The sequence below is a fragment of the Sminthopsis crassicaudata genome, chromosome 1, assembly GCF_048593235.1.
Source record: "Sminthopsis crassicaudata isolate SCR6 chromosome 1, ASM4859323v1, whole genome shotgun sequence".
Taxonomy (NCBI): Eukaryota; Metazoa; Chordata; class Mammalia; order Dasyuromorphia; family Dasyuridae; genus Sminthopsis; species Sminthopsis crassicaudata.
Window position 1 is genome coordinate 54,397,432 of NC_133617.1, and position 26,421 is coordinate 54,423,852.

At 39.7% G+C, this 26,421-nt stretch overlaps 1 protein-coding gene across 7 annotated transcripts in view; it reads left to right on the plus strand.

Moving 5' to 3' along the window:
- The first annotated feature begins 10,344 nt into the window (after positions 1-10,344).
- The window catches only part of DOT1L (DOT1 like histone lysine methyltransferase), a 111,415-nt gene continuing 95,338 nt past the window's right edge, over positions 10,345-26,421 (plus strand). The window contains exon 1 of one of the 7 annotated variants that reach the window (XM_074303874.1): positions 10,345-10,565. In XM_074303874.1, coding sequence (XP_074159975.1) covers positions 10,485-10,565 — 81 coding nt within the window. In that variant the 5' untranslated portion in view covers positions 10,345-10,484. The remainder of the gene's footprint in view (positions 10,566-26,421) is intronic. The other 6 variants (XM_074303883.1, XM_074303893.1, XM_074303913.1 and 3 more) reach the window with 6 other exon arrangements.

Here is a 26,421-nt window from a genome sequence, read left to right on the forward strand (position 1 = left end):
AGATCTGTAATGCTGGAGAAACTGAGCAAGATAGAGATTGGAGAGTATTTAATAATTTATTTAATGGAGACATATACTGGGATCAAATGGATTCATGTTTGGTTACAGGGCTGAATGAGACTATCATCTCCAAGAATCCAGCCCACAGTCAGAGTTCTCAATGACATATATACATGTGGCTCAGAGTCAGAGGGTAGACTGAGGCAGGGGCAGAGTCAGGGTGCTGAGAGCAGAACTGCATTCTGACAGGGTGGGGAAGACATAGGGGAAGGCAGTCCCAGACGTGGAGAGAGGCATTCTGATATTCTAAAACATAAGCTCTTTTATCCTTATCAAGTATTCTGATAAAGAGGGAGGGGAGGTTTTGCAGATCTGAGAAGCAGGGAAACAGATGCAGGACTGAATCAGGATAATTAGGGAAACTGAGTCAGGACAATAAAAGAGAACTGTGGCATAACATATCCAATGTTACCAAATGTTATTGCATATATAATCTTTCCATCTCTCATATACATCTTGTCTTCATTCACACAACCACAACTTTAGTTTAAGACCTCATTGCCTATTACTTTTTTTGGAGAGGCAATTAGGGTCAAATGACTTGTCCAGGGTCACACATCTAGCAAGTGTTTGAGGCTGAATTTGAACTCAGGGCTTCCTTACTTTAGGGCCTGTTCTCTATTCTATTGCATCACCTTAGTCAGTAACTATTTAATAAGGGTCTACTTTGTGCCTGCCAGGCACTGGGCTAAGCCTAGAGATTAAAAAAAAAAAAAAAAAAGGCATGACAACCCCTGTCCTAATCTTACAATCTTTTGGGGGAAGATGAAGGAGAAGATGAAGACTGTAGGGGGATGATTATTCAGTGCAGGAGCAAAGATCACAGGTTGAAAATGTGATCTATGTAAAGGCCTCATTTCCAAAATATATAGAGAATTTTCTCTAATTTATAAGAAATCAAGCCATTCTATAATTGATAAATGGTCAAAGCATATGAACAGACAATTCTCAGACGAAGAAATTGAAATTATTTCTAGCCATATGAAAAAATACTCCAAGTCATTATTAATCAGAGAAATGCAAATTAAGACAACTCTGAGATATCACTACACACTTGTCAGATTGGCTAGAATGACAGGGAAAGATAATGCAGAATGTTGGAGGGGATGTGGGAAAACTGAGACACTGATACATTATTGGTGAAACTGTGAACACATCCACCCATTCTGGAGAGCGATTTGGAACTATGTTCAAAAAGTTATCAAACTGTGCATACCCTTTGATCCAGCAGTGTTACTACTGGGCTTATATCCCAAAGAGATCTTAAAGAAGGGAAAGGGACCTACATGTGCAAGAATGTTTGTGGCAGCCCTCTTTGTAGTGGCCAGAAACTGGAAACTGAGTGGATGCTCATCAATTGGAGAATGGCTGAATAAGTTATGGTATATGAATATTATGGAATATTATTGTTCTGTAAGAAATGACCAACAGGATGATTTCAGAGAGGCCTGGAGAGACTTATCTGAACTGATGCTGAGTGAAATGAGTAGGAACAAGAGATCATTATATACGTCAACAACAATACTGTATGATGATCAATTCTGATGGACGAGGCCCTCTTTAACAATGAGATGAGCCAAACCAGCTCCAATAGATCAGTAATGAATTGAACCAGCTACACTCAGGGAAAGAACTCTGGGAGATGACTATGAACTACTACATGGAATTCCCAATCCCTCTATTTTTGTCTGCCTGCATTTTTGATTTCCTTCACAGGTTAATTTGTACATTATTTCAAAGTCCGATTCTTCTTGTGCAGCAAAAGAATTGCATGGACATGTATATTTTATTTTATTTTATTTATATTTTATTTAACATGTACTTTAACATATTTAACATGTATTGGTCAACCTGCCATCTGGGGGAAAAGGTAGGGGGAAGGAGGGGAAAAATTGAAACAAAAGGTTTTGCAATTGTCAGTGTTGAAAATTTACCCATGCACATATCTTGTAAATAAAAAGCTATAATAATAAAAAAAAATCAAAAAATTAAAAAAGAAATCAAAAAAATAAAATGTGATCTATGTAACTGGAATGAATTGTATGCTTCACAGACAATCAACCACGTATAACAAGTAATATAGAGAGGCTATATAGTTTTTTAAGATGTCCTCTAATGTTCCTAATCTATTGTCCTTTGAAGTTATTAAAGAGAAATCAATTTTATTTAAAGAGAAAACATTTCAAAGGCAAGTTCTTTGCAAAACTGTGTGATGAAAAGGACTATTGTATGATGATGATAGGGCTATAGGACACTTCTATGAAATTGTGAAACGTCACTTTTCTCCTAGCAATAGAACTAAAAAAAAAAAGAAATTGCCATTTTTCTCAGCAATATTAATAAGATAAAGCTAAACTTTGGATGGAAAATGCCATTTGCATCCAGAAAGAGAACTATGGATATTGAATATGGATCAAAGCATACCATTTTCATTTTTTTTTCTTGTGTTCTTCTCTTTTCAGCATAATTCATATGGAAATATGTAAAAAATAAATGTACATGTATAACCTAAAAAAATAAGGATAAAGAAAATTCATTGTTTAACAAAAATCTCTTGACAAATAATTATGTATTTTGGAGTTATTTTTGAAAACCTGAGTATTCTAAATCAAGGAAAGATCCTGAAATTCTAACTCTGATCCTGAGAGTTAAAGTCATTTCATTTATAAGAAAGCTGTGGAAAATACATTTATAAAGTATTAGCTTTGAAATCTTTCAAAATTAAAAAAAAATACATGGTTCCCCAATGAAAAAAGTAATCATTTTATTTTAAAGATCATAGTATTTTTAAATATGAATGCAAAGGAAACTACTTTTCATGTAGTGATACCATATATTTGGGTTGATTTCATCTGAACAAAAATTAATAGACTTATTTAATAGCACATTGAAACAAATGTCTGAGTCTGTTAATAAGGAGTTTTCAATTGAATCAAATAGACACAAACTTTATTATCATTGAAGTATCTTGTGTAAAAAAGTTTTTTTGTTTGTTTTTGCTGCAGTTATCATAAAGACAAAATATCTATCTTGGATGAGAAAGAATTACAAGTAGCAGTATCACTAATATTGTTCAGCATCACTGAGAAACTTTACACAAACCCTCCCAGCAAGCCCACATATTACTTTAATGAATTGATTAGTAATTAAATCACTAATGATTTTTCAATTAGTCAAATTAGCAACACAATTATGATTATCATTTTGTTATGAATACATGATTTGAAAAGTATTTTTAATCAAGAAATGTTCCCCCATTTTATTATTTTTGCATTGTAAAAATGATATCTGAATAAAATATAACCTTAAGTAAATCATTCACAGATTATTTTATGAAAAGTATGAGGGAAATATGATATATATATATTTTTTTTATTAAGAGAGGAGTATAAATACAATACAAAGACTACTGAAAAAATGATCTTTAAGGTCTCTTCTGATAGGGATGCAAATGAAGATATCTCTAACCAGGTCCAAGGAGCCTATTGTTAAAAGTTCAGTGTGAAATTTTAAACCTCAGAAATTGGGAAATATCTCAAATCAGAGATATATTTATTGTTAGATTGAATGTTTAGACTTAAGAACGTGATGGGAGAAAATGTAAAAATGCAGATTAAACCTAAAAATGTGCAGTGAGGCTCATCTCCTCTCCCTACCAAGAACTGTTTTTTAAATAGAGGTGTTAACTACAAGTCTGCTTCCTGGTTTAACTTTTTAGAAATTTTGGAGCAATGGACCTGGAGTCAGGAAGTCCTAGTTTTTAATCTTTTTTATGATATTTACTGTGAGATCCTAGGTAAGTCACTAATTTTCATTGTATGATCCTAAATAAGTCAATAACTTTTATGTAGGTTCTTCATCTCTAAAAGGAGACAGTTAAATTCCATGACCATTAAGGATCATTCCAATTTTAAAACTATGATTCTCTGAAACACCTGGATCAACATTCTCCTTTATGTTGCATTGGCCTTGACATTAGGAAGATTCATCTTCCTGAGTTCAAATCCAGACTCAGACATTCATTTAACCCTGTTTGCCTCAGTTTCCTGATCTATAAAATGAGTAGGAGAAGGAAAAAGTAAATTTCTCCAGGATCTTTGCCAAGAAAACTCCAAATGGGGTAACAAAGGGTTGATCTTGACTGAAACAACTGAGTAGCAACAACAAAATTTGTTTTTATCTGATTTTATGAGTGAATTCTACTTATTGAAAATGCATTCACTAAGTTAAAGTATATAAATGCAAAGGAATATTGTTTTATAAGAAAGGATGAGTGGCTGATTTCAGAAAAGCCTGGAAAGACTTACATGAACAATGCTCAGTGAAATGAGCAGAACCAGGAGAACATTGTATACAGTAACAAGATTATGTGATAATCAATTGTGATGGATTTAGCTTTTCTCAACAATGTGGTGATTCAAAGCAATTCCACATCCAGAGAGAGAACTATGGGGACTGAATATGGATGAAAGCATATTATTGTTACCTTTTTGTTTCCTTGCCTTTTTTCACATTGATCTGATTTTTTCTTTTCTTCTTTTGATTAAAGCTTTTTAGTTTCAAACATATGCTTAGGTAATTTTCTTTTTTTTTAAAAAAATTAATTAACTAAATTAATTTTTACAAACATTTTATGCATTGGTAATTTTCCAGCATCGACAACTGCAAAACCTTTTGTTTCAAGTTTTCTCCTCCTTCCTCTACCTCTCCCCCAGATGTCAGGTTAAATACAATATATGTATACATGTCCGAACAGTTATTTTGCTGTATAAAAAGAATCGGACTTTAAAACAGTGTACAATTAGCCTGTGAAGGAAATCTAAAATGTAGGCAGACAAAAATATAGAGATAGGGAATTCTGTATAGTGGTTCATAGTCATCTCCCAGAGTTCTTTCGCTGGGTGTAACTGGTTCAGTTCATTACTGCTCTATTGGAGCTGATTTGGTTCATCTCATTGTTGAAGAGGGCCACGTCCATCAGAATTGGTCATCATATAGTATTGTTGAAGTGTATAATGATCTCCTGGTCACTTAGCATCAGTTCATTTAAGTCTTTCCAGGTCTTTCTGAAATCCTCCTGCTGGTCATTTCTTACAGAACAATAATATTCCATAATATTCATATACTACAATTTATTCAGCCATTCTCCAATTGATGGGCATCCACTCAGTTTCCAGTTTCTGGCCACTACAAAGAGGGCTGCCACAAACATTCTTGAACATATAGGTCCCTTTCCCTTCTTTAAGATCTCTTTGGGATACAAACCCAGCAGTGTTACTGCTGGGTCAAAGGGTATGCACAGTTTTGATAACTCTTTGAGCATAGTTCCAAATTGCTCTCCAGAATGGCTGGATGTGTTCACAGTTTCACCAATAATGTATCAGTGTCCCAGTTTTTTCACATCCCCTCCAACATTCTGCATCATCTTTCCTTATCATTCTAGCCAATCTGATGGGTGTATAGTGGTATCTCAGAGTTGTCTTAATTTGCATTTCCCTGATTAATAATGACTTGGAGTATCTTTTCAAATGGCTAAAAATATGCTTAGGTAATTTTCAACATTCACCTTTGCAAAACCTTGTGTTGCATAATCCAATATGTTAAACATGTGCAATTCTTCTATACATATTTCCACAATTATCATGCTATATAAGAAATCAGTTGATCTGATGTTTCTCATACAGCATGATGAATCTGAAAATAGGTTTAGAAGAACTGCACATGCTTAACTTATATTGGATTGCTTGCTGTCTATGGCAGGGGAAAAAGGAGGGAGAAAAATTTGGGACACAAGGTTTTGCAAAGGTGAATATTGACATTCTGGAGAGCAATTTGGAACTATGCCCAAAGGCCTATCAAACTGTGCATACCCTTTGATCCAGTGTTTCTACTGGTTTGTATCCTAAAGAGATTACAAAGTAGGTAAAGGGACCCACATGTGCAAAAATGTTTGTGGCAAGAAACTGGAAACTGAGTGGATGTCCATCAGTTGGAAAATGGCTGAATAAGTTATAGCATATGAATGTTATGGAATATTATTGTTCTATAAGAAATGATCACCAGGATGATTTCAGAGAATCTTGGAGAGACTTACATGAACTGATGCTGAGTGAAATAAGCAGGACCAGAAAAAAGGTCATTATGCCCGACAAAAGCAAGATTATATGATAGTCAATTCTGATGGACATGGCTCTCTCAATAATGAAATGACTCAGCCAGTTGCAAAAGTCTTGTGATGAAGAAAGTCATCTGCCCAGAGAGAGAGCAGGGGGGAACTAAATATGGACCACAACATAGTATTTTCTTTTTTCTTTTTTTTTCTTTTTACAAAAATTTTATGCATGGGTAATTTTCCAGCATTGACAATTGCAAAACCTTTTGTTTCAACTTTTCCCTTCCTTCCCCCCCTGATGGCAGGTTAACCAATACATGTTAAATATGTGAAAGTATAAGTTAAATACAATATATGTATATATGTCCATACAGTTATTTTGCTATACAAAAAGAATTGGACTTTGAAACAGTGCACAATTAACCTGTGAAGGAAATAAAAAATGTAGGCAGATAAAATTAGAGGGACAGATAAAAGTAGAGGGATTGGGAATTCTATGCAGTGGTTCGTAATCATCTCCCAGAGTTCTTTCCCTGGGCGTAGCTGGTTCAGTTCATTACTGCTCTCTTGGAACTGATTTGGCTTATCTCATTGCACAACATAGTATTTTCATTCTTTTTATTGTTTGCTTGCATTTGTTTTCTTTCTCTTTTTGATCTGATTTTTCTTATGCAGCATGATATTTATGGAAATATGTATAGAAGAATTGCACATGTTTAACATATATTGGATTACTTGCTATCTAAGAAAGGGGATGAGGGGAAGGGAGAGGAAAAATTAGAAAATAAAGTTTTGTAAGGGTGAATATTGAAAATTGTCCATGTATGTTGAAAATAAAAAGCTTTAATTAAAAAAAAGATTAATATTGAAAACTATCTTTGCATGTATTTGGAAAAATAAAATAGTATCAAAAATAAATGCAAAAAAAAAAAATCCATTCACATTCCTGGAGAAGAAAGTTGGAGTGTCTGGAGGAAACAGCAAAAAGGATAGGGACATTGGATAGAACAGTATATATAAGAAGATCAAAGAGACGTGTATGAAGAATGGGCACGTTTTTACTCTAGATTTTAGTTTCAAGGGAATCACTTGAGTTTGTTGAATAAGGAATGACTTGGTCACCGAACTTTTTTGATAGCTCAGTGGAGGCCTAGAGTAGGGAGATCCAGACCAACCCATCAGCAGGCTGTTGCAATGGTGCAAGGACTGGGTGATGAGAAGGGTAGCACAGGCAGAGAAGTGAGTATTCCAGTTGTAAAGGTGAAAGTGAAAGGCTTTGGTATCAGATTAGGATGGGGATAAGTTCTAGTGAAGGAAGAGCTGGGGATGACAATTAAGTTGGAAGTCTGAGAAACTAGGAAATTGTTGGTACTCTTGATGATGACAGGGAAATTTGGAATGGTTTTGGGAGAGAGCTAGAAATCAGTTCTGCATGTATTAAGGTTAAGATCTCTTCCCTTTTTTTTTTTTTTTTTTTTTTTTTTTTAGGCTGGGATTAAGTGACTTGCCCAGGGTCACACAGCTAGGAAGTGTTAAATGTCTGAGATCACATTTGAACTCGGGTCCTCCTGAATTCAAGGCTGGCTCTATCCACTGCGCCCCCTAGCTGCCCCAAGGTTAAGATCTCAATGGATCTAATAGGCAGCTGGAAATTGGAGACTAGAGATCGGCAGATAGGTTAGACCTGAGTAGATATTTGAAAGACATCAATATAAAGATGTTAAGTGAATCCATAGACCAGTGATGGGACTTGAACTCATATCTTCATGACTGCAAACCCAGAATAGTAATCACTGATTGCTTTAAGCTTGCTTTTCATTTTGCAGATGACAAACTCTGAAGCTTCAAAATGCTTGGGTTGTATCATGAATCAATTTAAATTCCCTAGGCAGAGATAGAAGGGTACATTGAGATCTTCTAAGTGCTGCAACAACAATAACATTTGCTGCCGTTTTTATTTTTTAAAATCTTTCCTCTCCTGTCTGATACGTAGAAATTTCAGTACATATGCATCTTAATAGGACCACCGTGGCATAAACAGCCTGGAGAAGGACTTTAGGAATAGATGTTTTGAGCCTGGGTTATCAAAAGGTTTTCCTAGGACACAGAGCCTGACACTAGCTTCCTGGTCTACCGTTACAGGCTTGAGGATGACTGCTTAAAATAGATGGCCTCAGACTGGCCCTGTTATGTAATCCTGCTTCATTCTGCTGGCTAATGGACAGTGTCATAGAGCTGCTGCCTTTAAGGCCTTCAGGAAATTCCTTGGGCTCAGCCTGACTTGCTGAACAGATGCTGGTCACGCAGCCTATGGAGTGCGGGTTGTCAAGGACTTTGGCCCTCCATAAGGCACAATTTGGACCAATGGGTGGAAACAAAGTTCTAGTAGAAATGTTACGTTAGAGGCAAGTTCCATAAACCTCCATAAAGACCAGAGGTACAAAACATGCTGTCAGTTGGTGGGGAACAGGAGGACAGGCAGGATTCCTGGGATATGCGGTTACGGCTGCTGTTGAATTAGACCTGACGAGACAGATCCCGGAACTTTTCCGTCACTAATGATTCTTGCTATTAGGTGCTATTTGGTCATTTCTACACCAGTGAAAGAGCATTTATCATTGTAGCCAGCATCTGATCCTATGAGCCAAAGCCCTGATCATCCTGCCTTAGGTATGCCTGGGTAAAACCTGACTGTAGGGGAGAGTCCTAACAATTATAGATGTTCAATCAGGTGCTTGCTGCGCTGGGCAGAGCTTCCCACAGCATGCTAGGTGTGATGGCCCCTCAGGGGTGTTCTATGGGGGATTCCTCCGAGGCTAAGGCAGTGGACTAGATGGTCTCTGAAGGTCGCGGAGACGGCACCGGGGCTCGCGGGATCCTCCTCTGACTTTGGGCAGAACATGTCTCCTTTCAGGCCTCCCTTTTGGTAAAATGATGAGGTTACACCACATGGTCTTTATAAAGCTCTTCTTCCAACTATAAATCCTATCATCTCTTTTTATCCCTAAGATCCCCACAGCGGGATTTACTGAGGGAGAGGCAAGAGACTTAGAAAGGCACTTAATGAATGTCCCGCATCAGCACCTCTCCAAAATCATGACATTTTCCAGTTTCCCAGACGTGGCCCACCCAGACCCTTCCCCAGAATGTACAAACTAGATTAAATACTCCTTTCGCACCTAAGAGAACCCTAAATATTCAACCGAAGGGGTATCTTAAAATCTAGCCTCATTTCGTCAACCGAATCAAAATGGATGAATGTTAAGTGTCAAGTGTGGGAATGAGAAGAGACAAGCAGAACTTCCCCGTTTTACTCAGGAGGAGGACCACGACTTCATTTCTGGCCGGTCATCCACCGGCAGAGACCTCGAAGCCGCGTTTCCTCCCTGCCGAGCCAGTGTTTTTCCCGTTACACTCCGGCACCCCACTGAGTCACCCATCTTTGACCCATCGGGCTCCTCAGACTGAAAATCTGACAGAACCTTTGGTTGAGCCCACAGATCTTGCCCTTCCCCCCCCCCCGCCGGGGAAGATGGGCACTGACTCAGCTCTCAGCGCCCCCCTAGCTTGGATGGCTTTGACGCAGAGGGGGGAGCAGTCGGTGAGGAACCCCCAAGACTGCGCCTTCCTTCCCGCCCCGCAGGGACCTTTGCCACTCCCCGGCCTCAGTTTCCCCATTTGGAAAAGGAGGAGGCTTTCAAGGCGCAGCGGAGGGAGTGTGTAGATTTCACCCCCGCCCCCCCTTCTGCAAGCGGTGGAGAAGAGGAGCAGCTCTGCAGCTCCTGCAGGCGTCCCCCGGCCGGCCGCGGGAAGGGAGGGGGGAGGGCAGCTGAGGACAGGAAGGGAGAGCCTAAGGGGGCGGGGGAAGGAGAGCGCGGCGGAGGGGGGCGGGCCTCCGGGGCCGTGCGTGCCGCTCGGCCCCGCCCCTTCGCGTCGGAGGAGTGGTTTCGCCCAGCCCCTGGCTCATTGTGCTCGCCTCACGCCGGCCCAAGATGGCGGCGGCGCTGGAGACCCGGGGGCTGTAACTACAAAAGAGCCAGCGAGCCAGCCGGGGAAGGAGCGAGGGAGGGGAGGAGAGAGCCCGCAGCCCCGCCGCCGCCTGCGCCGCCGTCGCCACCGCCGCCGCCGCCGGCCGTGCCTCCCGGGCCTCCGCCCCCCCTCGCGCCCCTCCTCCCTCGTTGCCCGCCCGCCCCCAGCCGCCCTCCCTCGGCCAACCGTCCCCGTGGTCGCCCGCCCGCCGGCCCCGCTGCGCCCGCCCCGCGCCCGCGCCCGCGCCCACTAGTATGGTGCAGCGGCGGCCGCGCTCGCGATCATGGGTGAGAAGCTGGAATTGAGGCTCAAGTCGCCCGTGGGAGCCGAGCCCGCCGTGTACCCGTGGCCCCTGCCGGTCTATGTGAGTATCCGCGTCCCGGCCTCGCTGCGTGAGCTCATACGGGCTTGTCCCTCCTCCGACCCCGCGGGCCCCGCGCCCCCTCCCCTCCCGGCCCCCTCTCCTGCGATCTGTGTCCCGGCACCCCTCTGTGCGCCCCGGACTCGGGGGCGCCCCCCCGACTCCGGGACCACCGCCTCCCCAAACTTGCACGCTCTCCGCCGAGCCCGTGCCCCGGGTTCCCCGCTGTGCCCGCAGCCAGCCCTGGCGCTCCTGGCTCCCGAACTCCCCCGGCTCCTCTGCCGGGCCGCCCGGGCCAACCCCCGCGTGCCCTTGAGCACCTCGTCCCCCCCCCGCGACGAAACTTGTGGCTACACCGCTGGGCTCTCGGGACCCCTCGGAGGTCCGCTAACCCTGCGATTCCATTGAATCAGTCGGTCTGGGGGGTATTTATTAAGTGCCCGCTATGTGCCAGGGCTGTGCTAGCCAACCTTCTTGGGTGACCTCTCTAAGCTCCTACTCTCTAATTGCCCGCTCATCGCTCTCCCTCCCTTCAGTTCTGGATATTCCCTCCTGGATCCCCCCCCAAAAAAAAAAAACCCACCACAGCCCTTGGGCTCCGGGACGCCCTTTACGGGTTACCAGCCTTTTGTCCCTTTGGATTTTAACTCAATTCCATGCATGCACCCCTTTTCTTCCTAATTCCTCTCGCTTTTTACCTGCTTCGGGCTCCTCGCTCCCTCCCTCGCAATTCCCTAGACACCCAACAGTTTCTGCCTCGTCCCTGGCCAGTGGCCCCCCCACCCTGCACGCCTTCCACGCCCAGAATGTTCCCCCCACCTCCCCTACGGCTCCCCCCCCCTTCCAGAATAACCCAGGCTGGTCCCAAACTCCCAACCCCCGGCTCCGGGCTAACCCAGGAGGTCTCCCAGCGGGGCTCGGGTTGGTGGGGGGGTTACTTGGGCCTTTGGCTAGTCCTCTCCCTGCGGTGAGTGATGGGGGCGGAGGTGGGCGGCCAGTGACAGGGCACCGCACTCTCCTCAGTCACACCGAGTACCCGGCAGCCCAGGCAGCCTGGGAAATTGGGCAGTTGAAGTTATTTTTATAATTTTCCCCCTTGCTTTTCTGCTCCTCCTCTCCCCCCTCCCCTTCAGTCATGTGGGCACGATTCCTTTTTTAAAAAAGAAAAATGCAGAAGCAATAGGGGAATTTGGCTTCTAAGATGGCTCATCAGCCTTGACAGTTTAGCACAGGGTTGGGAGGAGGAGGATGGACAGAAGACTGACTAATAAAAGGGGGAAAAGTTAAAAACATTTTTTCCCTCGAAGAGCTCACAAATTTCCACAGCTGAAATGTGGGTTTTTGAACTTTCTGAGATGCTGCCTCTGTGTCAGTGTGTTGGGCAGTGGAGGTCAGCAGGAGAGTAGTGGGCTCCTGGGGCAGTCGGGGCATGCCTCTGAAGTGTTTTTCTCCTGCCCCCGTTCTCTCGGGAAATAGAGCAGTGTTTATGCGTAAGACTTTTTTCCCCAATGTCTGCTCCTCCTACCAGTATTTGTTTAATATTCATTATATAAAAGCTCTATTTTATCTTCCATTTGGATAAATTTAAGATGGTTCTTGTTTTTAATCTGTGGTATTATGGCTTACAGATTGTTCTTTAAGGTAAACAGGGTTTCCTCATTTCATTTTATTTGATTATATTTTAGAACAGTTTTGTGTTGTCTCCTTGTGCTAAATGACCTCTCCCACTTCCCGCCCCCCATGACTGGACAGCAGCTACGTTTAAACTAGAAAAGGCTTTCTTTCACCAAATGGAAATTTACAGATGGCTCACACACTTGGTAGAACCCACCACAGTGGTTGGTACAATACTCCTTTACCCTTGGCTTGGAAATATTTTATGTTACTTAGACTCTATAAGCTGAATTGAGCACATTATAGAAAGTAAAATGGCAACAAATGATAGCTGTTTTTGGTGACATTTTACTTGAAACTGGGAGGGGGGCTCAGGTGGAGATGACTGGTAGAATCTAACACGTTGGAGCTTGAGCTAAGAAAATCCCTGATAGGCCATTCTTCTTTTGGAACTGAAGAACACATTTGTATGTATGGATGAATTTTTGGAAGATCCTGCTTTGGGGTTGTGCAGAACTGGCTAACGTGTGCTTTTGGCTGAGGATTCTTAGATGCAGCTACAAATGTGGGGCTGTGGCTCCCCAAAGCTCTGCTGTTTTTGGTCATCTATTTCCAGAGAGATGTTGAGCCTACCAGCACTCAAGCAGTTAATGCAGCTTTTCCTGTAGGGCAGCTCTGGGTGTGTTTGGGTCTGTGTATACAGTATAGACAGAGGGGGAGGGGAAATTTTTCTGTTGGCAGTATAAGAAAAGCTTTTTTAACATTGTCACCTAATCTTACAAGATTATAGACAGATGTTTCCCGGGAAATGGTACTAGTTACTTTCAGGTGCATACTAGTTGTGGTCAGTTGCCTTTTTAAAAAGACAAAATAGGTGGTATTTTTTAAAATGTTGATGCCATTTTTTATGTTTGTATTTCATTTTGAGAGGTGGTTTTTTTTGGGGGGGATCTATTTGATTTATTTATAAATTTAAGAAATATCCTGTTATTTGAATTTGCCTTGCTGGGTTTCATTTTTACAAAAATGAAATGTCATCTGGAGTCAGTGGCATATTTTCTTTCCAGAAGCTTGGTTGAAGAGACCATATGTCTTTTTTTATGTCGTGAAGGGAAGAGGTTATTTGCAACCTAACTGTGGTGCAATCCATGGCTTTTTGGCTTCCTGGGTTAGGAAGAACTCCTTTGAATACTGCAGTCCCCTGGCTTTCTAATGTTGGACGGCCCTGAACTACAGACTTTTTCCCTCCCTGGCCCAGGCTTCATTTGGCAGCAGTGGGCTACTCGTGTGTTGCCGTCTTTCCAGAGCTGTTTGACGTCAGCAAAACATTTCTTAGTTTCACTGCATATTCACTTTGGGTTCCTGAGTGGTAGGAGAATACAAGACATATTCTGATTTTGTATATGCTCTTCTCTTTCCCAAATAGATTATTAGGTTCAGGAGACAGTATGTTACAAATCTTAATCCAAAGTGGCACTTTTTACATTTTTTTGGCTTCTCTATTACAATTTGGATAACTGCGTTTGAGAACTAAAGCATTTGGAAAGACAAATGGCTGATCTTTTTTTTTTATTATAGCTTTTTAATTACAAGATATATGCATGGGTAATTTTTCAGCATTGACAGTTGCCAAGCCTTTTGTTCCAATTTTTCCCCTCCTTCTCCCCGCCCCCTCCCCCAGATGGCATGTTGACCAATACATGTTATATATGTTAAAATATAAATTGAATACAATATATGTAAACATGTCCAAACAGTTGACAAATAGCTGATTTTAAGGAAAAATTTTGTGAATGCTAATCTCCTGAAGTTATTTTGTGAGCATGTGAGCACCAAGTTGAAGAAAATGAATGATTTTTGAAATGTTTTGATGGAATTATTAATTTGAATTAAGGCAGATTTAGCATGCTTTAATTTTTACAAACAAAACATGGTTATCCATATTTGGATGTAGGTTTCTCTTTGCTATTAACTTGCTTAGCAGTTAGTGTCTTTAGGTAAGTCATTTCTGGGACTCAATTTCTTATTTGTAAAGTGAGAGGGCTAGACTGGATGAATTTGCAAGTTTCTTCCATTTCTCATTCCAAAGTCTGGACAGGTTTGTCCCTAGAAAATGGAGATTTCAATTTATAGGAGAGAAAGACAAAACAACTTTTCTCATGTTAAATGGATAGTCAAATTTCATAATCAGTTTATCCTGCTATTCTTTAGGCTGTTGGCATTCTTCCCCTCTCCCTTTCCCCTCCTCTCTTAAAACAGTGCTAGGGCCATTTCTAAGATAGGAGCCCTAACCTAGTTAAATCAATTTAAAACAACTTTCTGTTTGGCTGACACACATATGCTTGTCAGGACTTGGAAAGAATCTAAGAAGATGATGTGAAACATATATTTCCCTTCAAGACTAATTAAGGCTGTGGGAGGGGATGCAAGGGTGTTTCAGATACAGCCTCCCACTGGCTTATACACAAAACTGAAAGTATGACTTTTCCCCCGCCCGCCTTCTGCTTCCTTCTGAGGGAAAGGCCATGATTTTCTAATGAATACATGGTGAGCAGTTGTGTCCTTACCGTGCTGTGTTGAATAGAGCATGGTGAGTAATCTCTCCCTGTGACTCAGAAAATATTTTCTGATGCTGACCTCCATTTTTATGAGTGCCCTCCTTAATCAGAGCTCAAATGGGTTTACTCTTACTGAAATACAGATTAACTCTTGACTTCTTTTGGTGGCTGATAATAAGTTTAGAGAAGGAAAATTAAATTGTGAAAATTGGGACTTAGAAGTTAGTGTCACAAATCGGATTAAAGCTTTTCTTGGTATTTTATTTAAATATCACATGCCCCAAATTTAGTGCTTTCAAGGACCAATTACATAATTTTGTATTAATCAACCAATAAACATTTATTAAGCAGTTGGAAATTGGAAGTCAGCTAGACAGTTTGGGACAGGATAAATAGTTTTGAGAATCATTAATGTATAGATGGTAATTAAATCCATGAGAGCTGATATGTTGAGAATAAAAACTCAGTTGAATGTGCTAAAGCAGGTTTAGTGGTAAGAGAATATTGACCTTGGGTCTTAGTAATGTGACCTTTAAGTAAGTCATTTGTCTTTCTGAAATGGGCATTGGACTAGATCATCACTGACTTTCAGTCTACCTACTGAACAAGTTCTTGCCTTCCTTTTTCTTAAGACATAATCTACTTCTCCTTTTAAGGTAGGTCTAGCTCACTCTAGTTTTGAAAGTCAAACAAACCACTACTTGTCTCCACCCCTGCTTTATCTGATATACTTTTTCTATTCTCATTCATAGCTTAGCTGCTTGAAAGGTATAATCTATACTTTTATCTCCCCACCTGGATTTTAGAGATGGAAAGGATTTTAATGGTCATCTTGTCTAGCCTATACCTGAAAAGGAAACCTCCCTGGGTGTCAAGAAATGGATCTCCTATGCAAGCTTGAATGCCTCCACTGAGTAGGAACTGACTCTTAGCTTGGTTAGCCTATCCCATTCTTGCACATGTTTAAATAGTAGGGAGCCTAAATTTACCTTCTTGCAACTTAGACTCATTGTTCTTGTTTCTACACTCTGTGAGGAAAGTCCAATCCTTCTGTAGGAAAGACATTAACCAATCTGTCTCATCTCTTCTTGCTAAACTTTCTGCAGTGGTTCAGATTATCCTCAGGATGGTGGACTCTGGGCCTTTCCCTTCTGGTTGCCTCTCTAGGTTATCAGTGACTTTCACCCTGTGGCAGGGGCCCAGTAAGAGGGACTGTCTCTTCTACATTGCTGGCAGCAAAATTGGATTTGCTTACTTGGCTGTTGTATCATTTTCTTACTGCTGCAGCACATGGACTTTGCCGTCTGCTAAAGGCCCAGGACTGGGAGAGTGGTTATCTAACCAGGCCTCCTCGAAACTCATCATGCCCAAGTGACCAGTGCTTCCTGTTAGACAACCCAAGTAGTGTTCTCTTAATTTTTCTGCGCCTCTTTGTTGCCTTTGTCACTAAAGAAAATTAAAATAGATATTCCTTTTGACTTCTTTTGTGATACTTTCCACTTTGATTTTTCCTTTGCAGAGCCCTTCTTGCCTTCTCCAGTCACTTTGTTTTTTTGTTTTATATTTGTCTTTTTCTGCCTTCTGAAGCCCTGTCCATTTACATGGTTATCTCTAAGTAAATGAAACCCAAATTTTTACTTCTAGTCTTTGTCTGTAGTACATTTTGTCAACTCCTTAAAACGAGTTGCCTAAAAATGAACTGATTTGCTTGGTCTGGATTCTCCACTATTTCCATGTAACTTGCCTTTTCCAAATCTCTTGATAACTGATCTACTATAGTCTCCTCAGTGAGTTTATTGTGCTAGCCCTTCCTATCTCTGGTCTCTTTATATGTTGTTGATTATGGATTCCTCATTCTACCTGACCAGTATGTTTAAATCCTCTTCTGTATCTATCACACTAAAAGCTAAAAAGCATTCTAAACTGAGTAAAGAAGCTAATTGGAGTCATTAAGTGATGACTTAGACATGACTGTTGCTTGAAAAAACGGTACTATTGCCAGGAACTCTTGTCCCCATATCACTTCTCTGAGGTCTCCAAATAGCCTCTCATCTTCCCTCATCCCTTCTTAACCCTGCTTTCAGAGGAGGTAGTCTTTTTTTTTCTCGTCAAGGTCTCTTTGTGCCTTATTTTCATGAGATCCTTGATCTTTTTTTTTTTTTTTTTTGGTAATTCTTTTGGTATTTTCTTATACATTTAAAAACATTCTCTCAGAGGGTTCATAGCCTTTACCATGTTGACAATCTGAGTCAAAATCTTTAGAAATTGCTCTTCATGGACCACTGTACATTCCATTGTCATCAATGGGTGAAAGGAAGGTAATATTAGAGGGAAATACATGGAAGAGGGTGTAGTGTAAGGGGACTGAAAAGGTAGAAAGGGGTCAGGTTATTTTATTGTGATGTCATGTATAAAGTGTTTGGCACACTACCTTGGACATAGTAAATGGCTTACTTATTCCCTTTTGTCTCTCAGTGACGGGCTGAAGAAAAACTATTTTGGCTGCTGCAGGTAAATGATTTGGAGGTGGCAAACAATTTGAGATAGGGTAACCATATTTGTAGAACGTTGATGACAATTGAGGAGATCTGGGAATGGAGAGGAGACAGATTAAATATGTGGCTAAGTGGTGTGAGAATGAAGAATTCCATATGAGGCTAGGGAAGTCTGGTGCTGTCCTTGCAAGTTGGGAAGGAGGGAGAATTTTATTTTGATCCTTTCAACAAGTGCTGGATACTGGGAATATGTGAATCAGCATAGACAGTGCCTACTCCAAGGAGTTGGCTTCTAGGAAGCTTATCATTATGTGCCCAGAAGAAGTACAATTGAAGATAAGACAATAGAGGCAAAGAAGACATCTAGACAAAAAGCTCTGAAGGAAAAGTGAAACTGAGGATGGTTTTAGTGGTGGTGGTGGGATTAAGGAAGGGTTATTCTGGGAGAGGTGGCACTTTATGAAACTTTGAAGAAGATTTTGATAGAGATAGGAAAAGATTCTGAGACTTTGGCAGTCTGCCAGAATGTTCAGGGTCAGGTGGCAGCTTGGAGTCCCGTTGAATAGGGATGTAGAATCATGGGAAATTAGGCTGCAAAATAGGTTGGAACAAGGTTGTAGAGGAACCTAAAGTGCTAGGAACCTAAGGAGTTATGTATGTTTTCCTTTTGGCAGTATAGAGCCAAAAGTTTCTGAAGGAGTAATGATATGTGGCCAGAAAATGTTTGGGAAAATGTATCAAGAGTGATACAAGAGAAGGTGGGAGACTTAAAGGAAGAGAAATAGTGTAGAATCAATCAGTAAGCACTTCCTATGTGTGCCAGGCATTGTGTTAGGCCTTGGGTATATTTGAAAGTTAGAAATTTACTTCTTTTAGAATGAGATTTTTTTATTTTTAGAGAAACTTTTAAATGCTTTATTTTTATTGTTGGACTTCTACAAATTGTGCACTAAAGATTAAAATTTTAAAAGATTGGAGCAGCTAGGTGGCACAGTGGATACAGTACCAGCCTTGAATTCAGGAGGACCCAAGTTCAAATCTGGTCTCAGACACTTAACACTTCCTAGCTGTGTGACCCTGGGCAAGTCACTTAACCCCAGCCTCAGGGGGAAAAATTTTTTAAAAGATTAAATTTTAATTTGGTGATTTGAGACCTTGGAGTCAGGAATAACTCAATTCCAATATAGCTGTCAATCTCTCCAGTCTCAACTTCTTTATTTGTAAAATGGGAATATTATACAGTACTTACTACTTGTAAGACTCAGATTTTAATAACTATTTAAAATGCTTTGCATACCTTAAAACAGTATACACGTCTCCTAAAATCTTTTTTTTTTTTTTTTAAATTAATTAATTAATTTATTTTCTCTGAGGCTGGGGTTAAGTAACATGCTCAGGATCACACAGCTAGGGAGTGTTAAGTGTCTGAGGTCAAATTTGAACTCAGGTCCTCCTGAATTCAGGGCTGGTGCTCTATCCACTGCGCCACCTAGCTGCCCCTGTCTCCTAAAATCTTGAACTAAATAGATCATACTTAAAAAAAAGATACACTTAAAAAATTTCATTTTAGAAATGAATACCTGTGTCAAAAAAAAAAAAAAAGACAATAACTTCATGCCATGTTGTTGTTGGTCCATTGCATCCATCAACCAGCATTTGGAAAGTCTTTCAAAGGTGTTTTCCTTTATATTATTGTAGTCATTATCTGAGGTGTTCTGCTTATTTCACTTTGCATCATTTCATGTGAGGGTTCATTTTGTAGGGTAATAAAACTACATTATATTCATATTCTAAGATTTTTTCTGCAAGTCTTCAATTTGTGGGCACTCACCTCTTAAATCCAAGTCTTTGATAGATTAGAAAGCTACTGTACAATTGTTTTTGTTCTGTTGTCTTTGATCCCTTTGGCATATATATCTAGTAGAATATGATAGCTCTTCATCTCGCCTCTCAGTATCCATAAGGGCTCTTAAAGAGTTCCCCTCTTAAAACATGGTGTAGATAAGACTGACTTGCACCCTATAGTGAGATTATTTTCCTTTGTTTTAAATAATATGCTTTTATTAATTCAGCCTAATTTTAGAGTGGGGTTTGCTTATTTTTTTAGCCAGCTTAAGGTCAGTTGTCTCCGTGAACATATAGTGCTACTACTTAATTAGCCTGATGCATCCCAATTCTCAAGATTCTCTTTTTCCCATTATGTTCTTTATAATCATTTATGTATTTGAAGGAAATTAATCCATTCTCTAGTTTGAGAGGTTTTATATTTGTCAGCTATTTGGATGGCTTTGCAAGCATTTTCTCATGTACAGTTTTCTTCAGAGCATAATTTTTAAACCTTTTTTCTCCTTTTGTCATTCACTTCAAGTGATTACACAGATGAGAATTTGGTTGGTACAACTAAAGGAGAAAGTGTCTTATTCTTATTATAGCTGGAGTAGTTGCTATCTATTAGCAGCCTTTGGCTAGCTCTGCAGATGATTCACTGCAGAGTTGTTTTTCTCACTGAGGTCTCTTCCCTGAGCAAAAAAACATTCCATGGGAGGCAGAGTGAATCATAGATATCAATGATAGAAAGTCCTTATTAGATCATTGACTCATCTGCCTGAGTAGAATTGAAGCAGCATCAACTTTTTTATTTTGATCCTTCTGTTGCATTTCTATCTAGCCCACTTGATGATTAACCAACTAAATTTTTTGAGTTGGCATGACTTCCATTTCTGCGCACTCACAAACATGGTATGATACTCCATTATTGGAATGTTGTGGTTTTTTTCCCCAATAACTGCAATTGGAATAATTTCAAATTCAATAAATCAATGAATATCTTTGAGTTTGTCATTAAAGCAACTGCTTAAAATGTGTTTTTTTGGATAGAAAACCATCTTTCTAAAATAGTGAAGGTCTTAAATAGTTGTCTTAAGAAAACTGGATTTTTTTTTTTTTAACTGGCAAATGGATATTGTGAATACCTAGGAAACATTGTTAAGGAGAGTGAGGATGGATGATCTGTACTGAGCTCTTGTAGAGCCTTTGGTCTGGAAATCTATCCAGATTGCTGAGCTGCCAGTGCACTGAGGAAAGTAGGCTAGATAATAAGAGGAACTGCAAGGGCAGAAATCAGGAGAGGAACAGACTAGGAAGAGGGTCTCTATTTCGCTGGATAGAAGAGAGAAAAGAACACATTTTAAGGCTAGTCATGTTTGTCAGGAAGGGCCCATAAAATCAAGAGGCAAAGAGATCTCTGAGAGACCAAATAGTTTAAAAACCTTTATTGGTTGGAATTGAAGAGATATTGGGTATTTCTTTAAAACCTTCCAATAAGGAGGATTATTGGGGCTATTTCTCAGCTGTGTGCTGATAGCTTTCAAATCTACCTTTTCTTCATCCAGCTTCTCTGCTGACCTTCTATCTCCCTGAGGCTTGTTAAATCATCCTGGATTCCTCACCACCTCCTACCAAGGCCTGTGGATTTCTCCTTGGCAACATCTCACATATGCCCCTTTCTCTTCTGACACTCCTGTCCCTCTGGTCCAGATCCTCATCACCTCCTACTTGGACTACTGCAGTATTCTGGGGAGGAGGTGGTGGGAAGGAAGTGGAGTCTGCCTCAAGTCTCACCCCATTCCTATCCATCCACTATTAAACCAGGAAAGTAATTTTAAAATTATGTCACTCTCCCCTACTTAAACTCTAGGCTTCTGTTGCCTCTAGGATCAAATTCAAAGTATTCTGTTAGGCATTTATTTAAACCCCTTCTTAACCTAGAGCTCTGGCTGTACCCCATCCCACCCCCACTCCTACCAAATGTTATTACACTTTACAGAGAAAAGAAAAAATACTTCACCCTCATCCTCTTGTCTCCCCACCACACTCCCACCCCAAGTTCTCTCTTTTTCACCTTGATGCTTTTTTTTTGGCTTCCCTTAAGCCCCAGCTAAAATCATGCCTTCTACAGCCTTGCCTAACTTCTTTTAATTCTACATATCTTCTGCTCTATTGATGATTTCTTATTTATCCTGTATAAAGCTTGTTTTTTATTTATGTTCAGTTCTCTCTCCCTCTCACCTCTACATTAGATTGTTCAGTTCCTTGAGGATAGGGACTGTTTTGCCTCTTTACTTATTACCAGTGCTTGGTTCAATAAACTGGCACAAAGTATTTCTTTGATAAATCTAGTTTATTTCTAGAAATTATTATGTAGGACAGAATTTACTTGTTTACTTAAACTTTTGTGTGTGATTGCAGTGGGGGAAACCAGAGAATAGTGTTCCCTTTGGGGGGTAAATTAACTGTAGACAGTGAAAAAGGAACTCAGTTAATCAACGAATTGAGAAATTTTGTGGTAGAAACTTGGAGGTAGGGATTATTTTTTTGGAAATTTCAAACTTGGACCTAAAATTTTCAAGCAGGGAAGGAAGCCTTGTTCATTTTATAGATGGGCAAATATAAATCTCTTGATGAGAGAAACTGGTGTCATTTTTGAAAGTTGCTTAAGAAATTTTAATAGTGTTTGATAGATATCTTGAAAATGGTTCTCTTTGGTTTATTGTGTTTTCATGGAATATTTATTGTGCTTTTTTGATATCTTTAGACAGTTTCCTGCTAAGAACTAATGTGATGACCCAATAAAGTGAGAAATATTGCTTAAACATGATTAATTTTTTTTGAAGGACTGGGCCAAAGGGATATGTTATATCCCCATATTCCCTCCATCCACCATTCACTGGCTTCTGGGGTTACTCTCTTTAGTTGAGTAGCCTAATGAGATACACACAGGTGGCATACTTAGTGTGAAAGTATGATAATATGACCATGTCTGAGATAGTATTCCTGAAAGGAAAGTTTAAATATAGGGCCAAGGATGTGATGAAGCTAGACATGACTGTTGTATTGGCAGGTCTTAACGTCCTTTTTCTGGTCATGGGGTCATCCTGCCAAACTGGGGGCAGCTAGTGCTGTAGGAGAGATGTGTTGACAGACGCTGGCCTTAACCCAGATTCAGCTTGGGAGTTGTTCTCCCTGATCACATGCCTGAGCGTAGTTTAGTTAAGGGGCCAAGGGTGTAGTAAAGCCTGAATGGGAATCACTTTATGACCCTGTTATGTGGTTAAGCATCTCCCCACCAGTTTGAGGGCATCTTGGTAATGGCTATATTTAGGATATGATTTCAGCCCTTTCTATGGCATTGGTTTCATATTTTAATGCATCAAAAGTTTGGACAGGAGCCAGGGATAAACACTCTTGGAAGGTGAGCTGCTGCCAGTGACCTCCAGATTCTTTACATATGATTCTTGGCCATTTGGAATCATTTCAGGTGACAGGTTTTTTTTTTTGTTTGTTTGTTTTTGTTTTTTGTTTTTGTTTTTGTTTTTCCCCCCTGAGGCTGGGATTAAGTGACTTGCCCAGGGTCACACAGCTAGGAGAAGTGTTAAATGTCTGAGAGTAGATTTGAACTCAGGTCCTCCTGAATTCAGGGCTGGTGCTCTATCCACTGTGCCACCTAGCTGCCCCCAGGTGCCAGTTTTAAACTGTAGTTTGCCAACATTATTATGGGTGCCTGCTGAATTCAAGAAAGGATTTTGGAATGGAGGGATGAATGCCTTTGATAAATGCTGCTGATGTCCAGGAGAGTTGCAGATTCTCTAGCTAATGAACAATCACTCAGTTATTTGGAATGATTGGAAAATGAGGCATGTTCGGCCCAGTTGAATTTTCTCAGATGGGAGCACCCTCTCCCAATCTTCTTCCTGTCCTCCCCTCCAAGTTCTGGTTTTTCATTAACTTTTAAAGGAGTTTTAACTTTTAACTTTTTAAAGGAGTTTTAAAGTGCCCATTCCTTGTGGAATGGTCCTGCCCTAGTGAGTCTGGAGGACATGGTTGTAGAAAGCTCTGGGTCTGAATGAAGGACAACTGCTTAGTTACTTTGTGACTTTGAGTGAGTTACTTAACTTCACTGGAGTTGTAACATTAGGTGTTAAATTTCTAGAGTTTTAATTTTATATAACAGCTATTTGTCAAAACTTAGATAATTGATTTTTTAAAAACTAATGGGAGTAAGATGTCAACATAGTTAGGAATTACAGAAAACAATTCTGTAAAATTTGAAATTTGAGAGGGAGGAAGGATGGGATTTAAAATAGACTTTAAAGAGGAGGTAGGATTTAAGAGGAGAGAGGACAGTGGACAAAGTATGTATTATACTTTACTGCTTTCTTAAGGAGGATTCTGAACTGATCTGGAGTGGATGGAGATGGAATGGGCACTCAGAAGCTCTGGTTTGCATGTCTAGTTCTGTCATTTTCAGGGTGGGGGGCGATGCCTGCTATGATGGGGATTTAACCTTTCTCAAATACAAATCGAGAGACTACTTAGGGAGCCATGTAGTTGTTTCTTGACAGCCCCAAATGGATAGAAATGGATGCTATTTGGTTTTTAGAAATATGTGGCTGTACTATGTTGTAATGAGTGATTATATCAGTGGTTTCAAGATATGGAGTTTGAGAAGTCTTAATTTTTATAGTTCTTCGTCAATCTGTTGTCAGTGTGTCTTTTAATGTTTTCCTGTGGGTATCTTATTTCTTATGGACTAAGTCAGATAACCTAGATCTGTTTGTAAGAAACAGTGGTTCTGAGAGGCTTATTCCTATAAATAGAGTTTCAGTGAATGAACACTATTCTATCAATCTTGTCTTATTTTTACAAATATATTTCTTTGATCATAAAAATCCAGCAAATAAAACCAAGCACAGATTCAACTTATAAAGGAAGACATTTAAATCCTGATTAAGACAGTCTTCACAGTAGGAGGGAATTAAATGGATGGGGTCAAATATCTTTAGTGAGATGTATTGCTTATGTTTTGAATGGTAGATAATCCACTCCTGTAACCTGGAGAGGTGTAATACTTCTGCACACTTATACACTGAAGTAGGCTGCTGGGCATTAGTCACCACAACATTAGATACCTATAGATACCTCTTAAAGCAGGAGGTTTTCAGAGATTTCTTATGCTTCTTTTGTTCTTTTGATCTGTTTGAAACTTAGTACTCATATAGCTCAAATAACTGCTTCCTGATAAATTGCATATTTTAGAGATAGTAGCATATTTTACTTCAATGAAATAGATAAATATTTTTCTAGAAAATGCGTATTCCATATATGAATTAGGAATTAAAATATTGAAGGATGAGAGAAAAAGATCTCTATAGATACATACATATATCCATATATGTAATACCTGTGATTTTTGTACAGAGAAGCTAAAGGTGTCTAGCTCTAGGGAGATAAATATTGCTTGAGAAATAGATTTTCCCATCCCCCCATTTTCATATTAATTTATCCATTACAAGTAGATGAAATCAGTAAAGCATGTATTTCTTCTGAATTTAGAAATGAAGAATATTCTCTAAGGTTGACTGTCTTAAAATCTAAAAGTGTGTATGGTGAGTGGAAGTATAGGAGAATTCTATTGTTTCCCAATAAAAAATACTGCATTTATTTTTGTTTATAGTATATGCTTTTATTTTCCTTTATTTTTATTATTACTATTATTATTATTATTTGTGTGTGTGTGTCCATTGTGGCCATAAGTGACTTGTCCAGATTCACATAGCTTATGTCAAGTGTCTGAGATTGGATTTGAACTCTAGTCCTCCTGAATCCAAGGTTGGTGCTCTATTCATGGTACCATCTAATGCAAACTTTTAGAAAATTTTATCATTGCCAGAACTTCTGCATAGTGTGTTACCTAGGAAATGTAGGTATATGGTTAGAATACTCAGAGAATTGGATGTTTGAGTTAATTGAATTACATACATCATTCTAAAAGTCTCAGTGCAATTTTAAATTGCAGTTGAAGTTTAAAATAGTCCTGAGACTTTGGGAACATCCTATTTTTAAAACCCATATTGAAAACCTTTGTAAAAAAAATTTCATGCCTTACCAAGGCCAAAATGGTGAACATATAACCTATGTGACATTGGGCCGATTGCTTGGATTAGTTTGAGTAAGGTGGCTTAAAATGCAAAGATAGTTTTCAACATTCATCCTTGTAAAATCTTGTTTCAAATTTTTCTTCCTCCCTTCTTCCCACCTCCTCCCTTAGATGGCAAGTAATTTAATATAGGTTCAACATGTACATTTCTTCTATACCTAGTTCCACATTTATCATGCTGCACAAGACAAATCGGATCAAAAAGGAAGAAAAAAATGAGAAAGCAAACAACAACAAAGATGGAAATACTATATTGTGATCCACCTTCAGTGCCCATAGTCCTCTCTCTGGGATCACATGGTTCTCTCTCACACAATCTGTTGGAATTGGCCTGAATCACCTCACTGCTGAAAAGAGCCGAGTTCAGTGCTTTGATCATTTCTACAGGGTTATGATAATTCCATGGACTTAAAAGATGTGGGAGTTTGGGTTCCATACATTATCTTAGGGGTTTCTGAGGCCATTTAACCTCAACTTCTTACTGACAGTACTTCTTTACAACATCTCCAACAAAAAGCTTCTCCTTGAATGACCTTAGTGAGGATGTACTGGTGTTTGTGAATTGTCTTAATTGTTAGGAACTCTTCCCTGGGTTCCTCTTTTACATTTATTAAAAATCTGTTTTAGAATTTTAGCAAGATTCCTCTTTCCCTTCCCCGTTCTTTCCTCCCTCCCTCTCTCATTCCAGTATTTCTAGTTCTGCTTTTGGTGCCAAGCAGGACAAGTGTTGAAATCATGTGCCCCTTTCATTCTTCTCTAGAGTCCATCTCTTGTTCTGCTAACTTTTAGGGGATGGAGTTTTGCCAGGCTCATTGCCCTCCTGGATGTTTTTCAGTCTGTTAGTGGCTTCCTGAAAAGGAAGACTTTGCAAAATTCCTCATGAGTTCTTTTTCCCCTTAGAGAGGAAGTATAGTTTAGTGGAAAGAAGTTGGCTTTGGGATTGAATGATTCATTACTCTGTTCTTGGACAAGCCATTAAACTTTGGAAGTTTGTTTCCTCATCTATAAAGTGGGAATAATAGAACTTGTAATGCCTTACAAAGATGTTTTATATATTTTTTTGGATTGTATTTGTGGTTTCCTAATTTACTTCCCATTTACACTCTATTTCATTCTTTATTAGGCATGTGTCATTTTGCTCCCATTAGAATGTGAATTTTAGGGCAGGGACTGTATCTTTACCTTTGCCTCCCCAA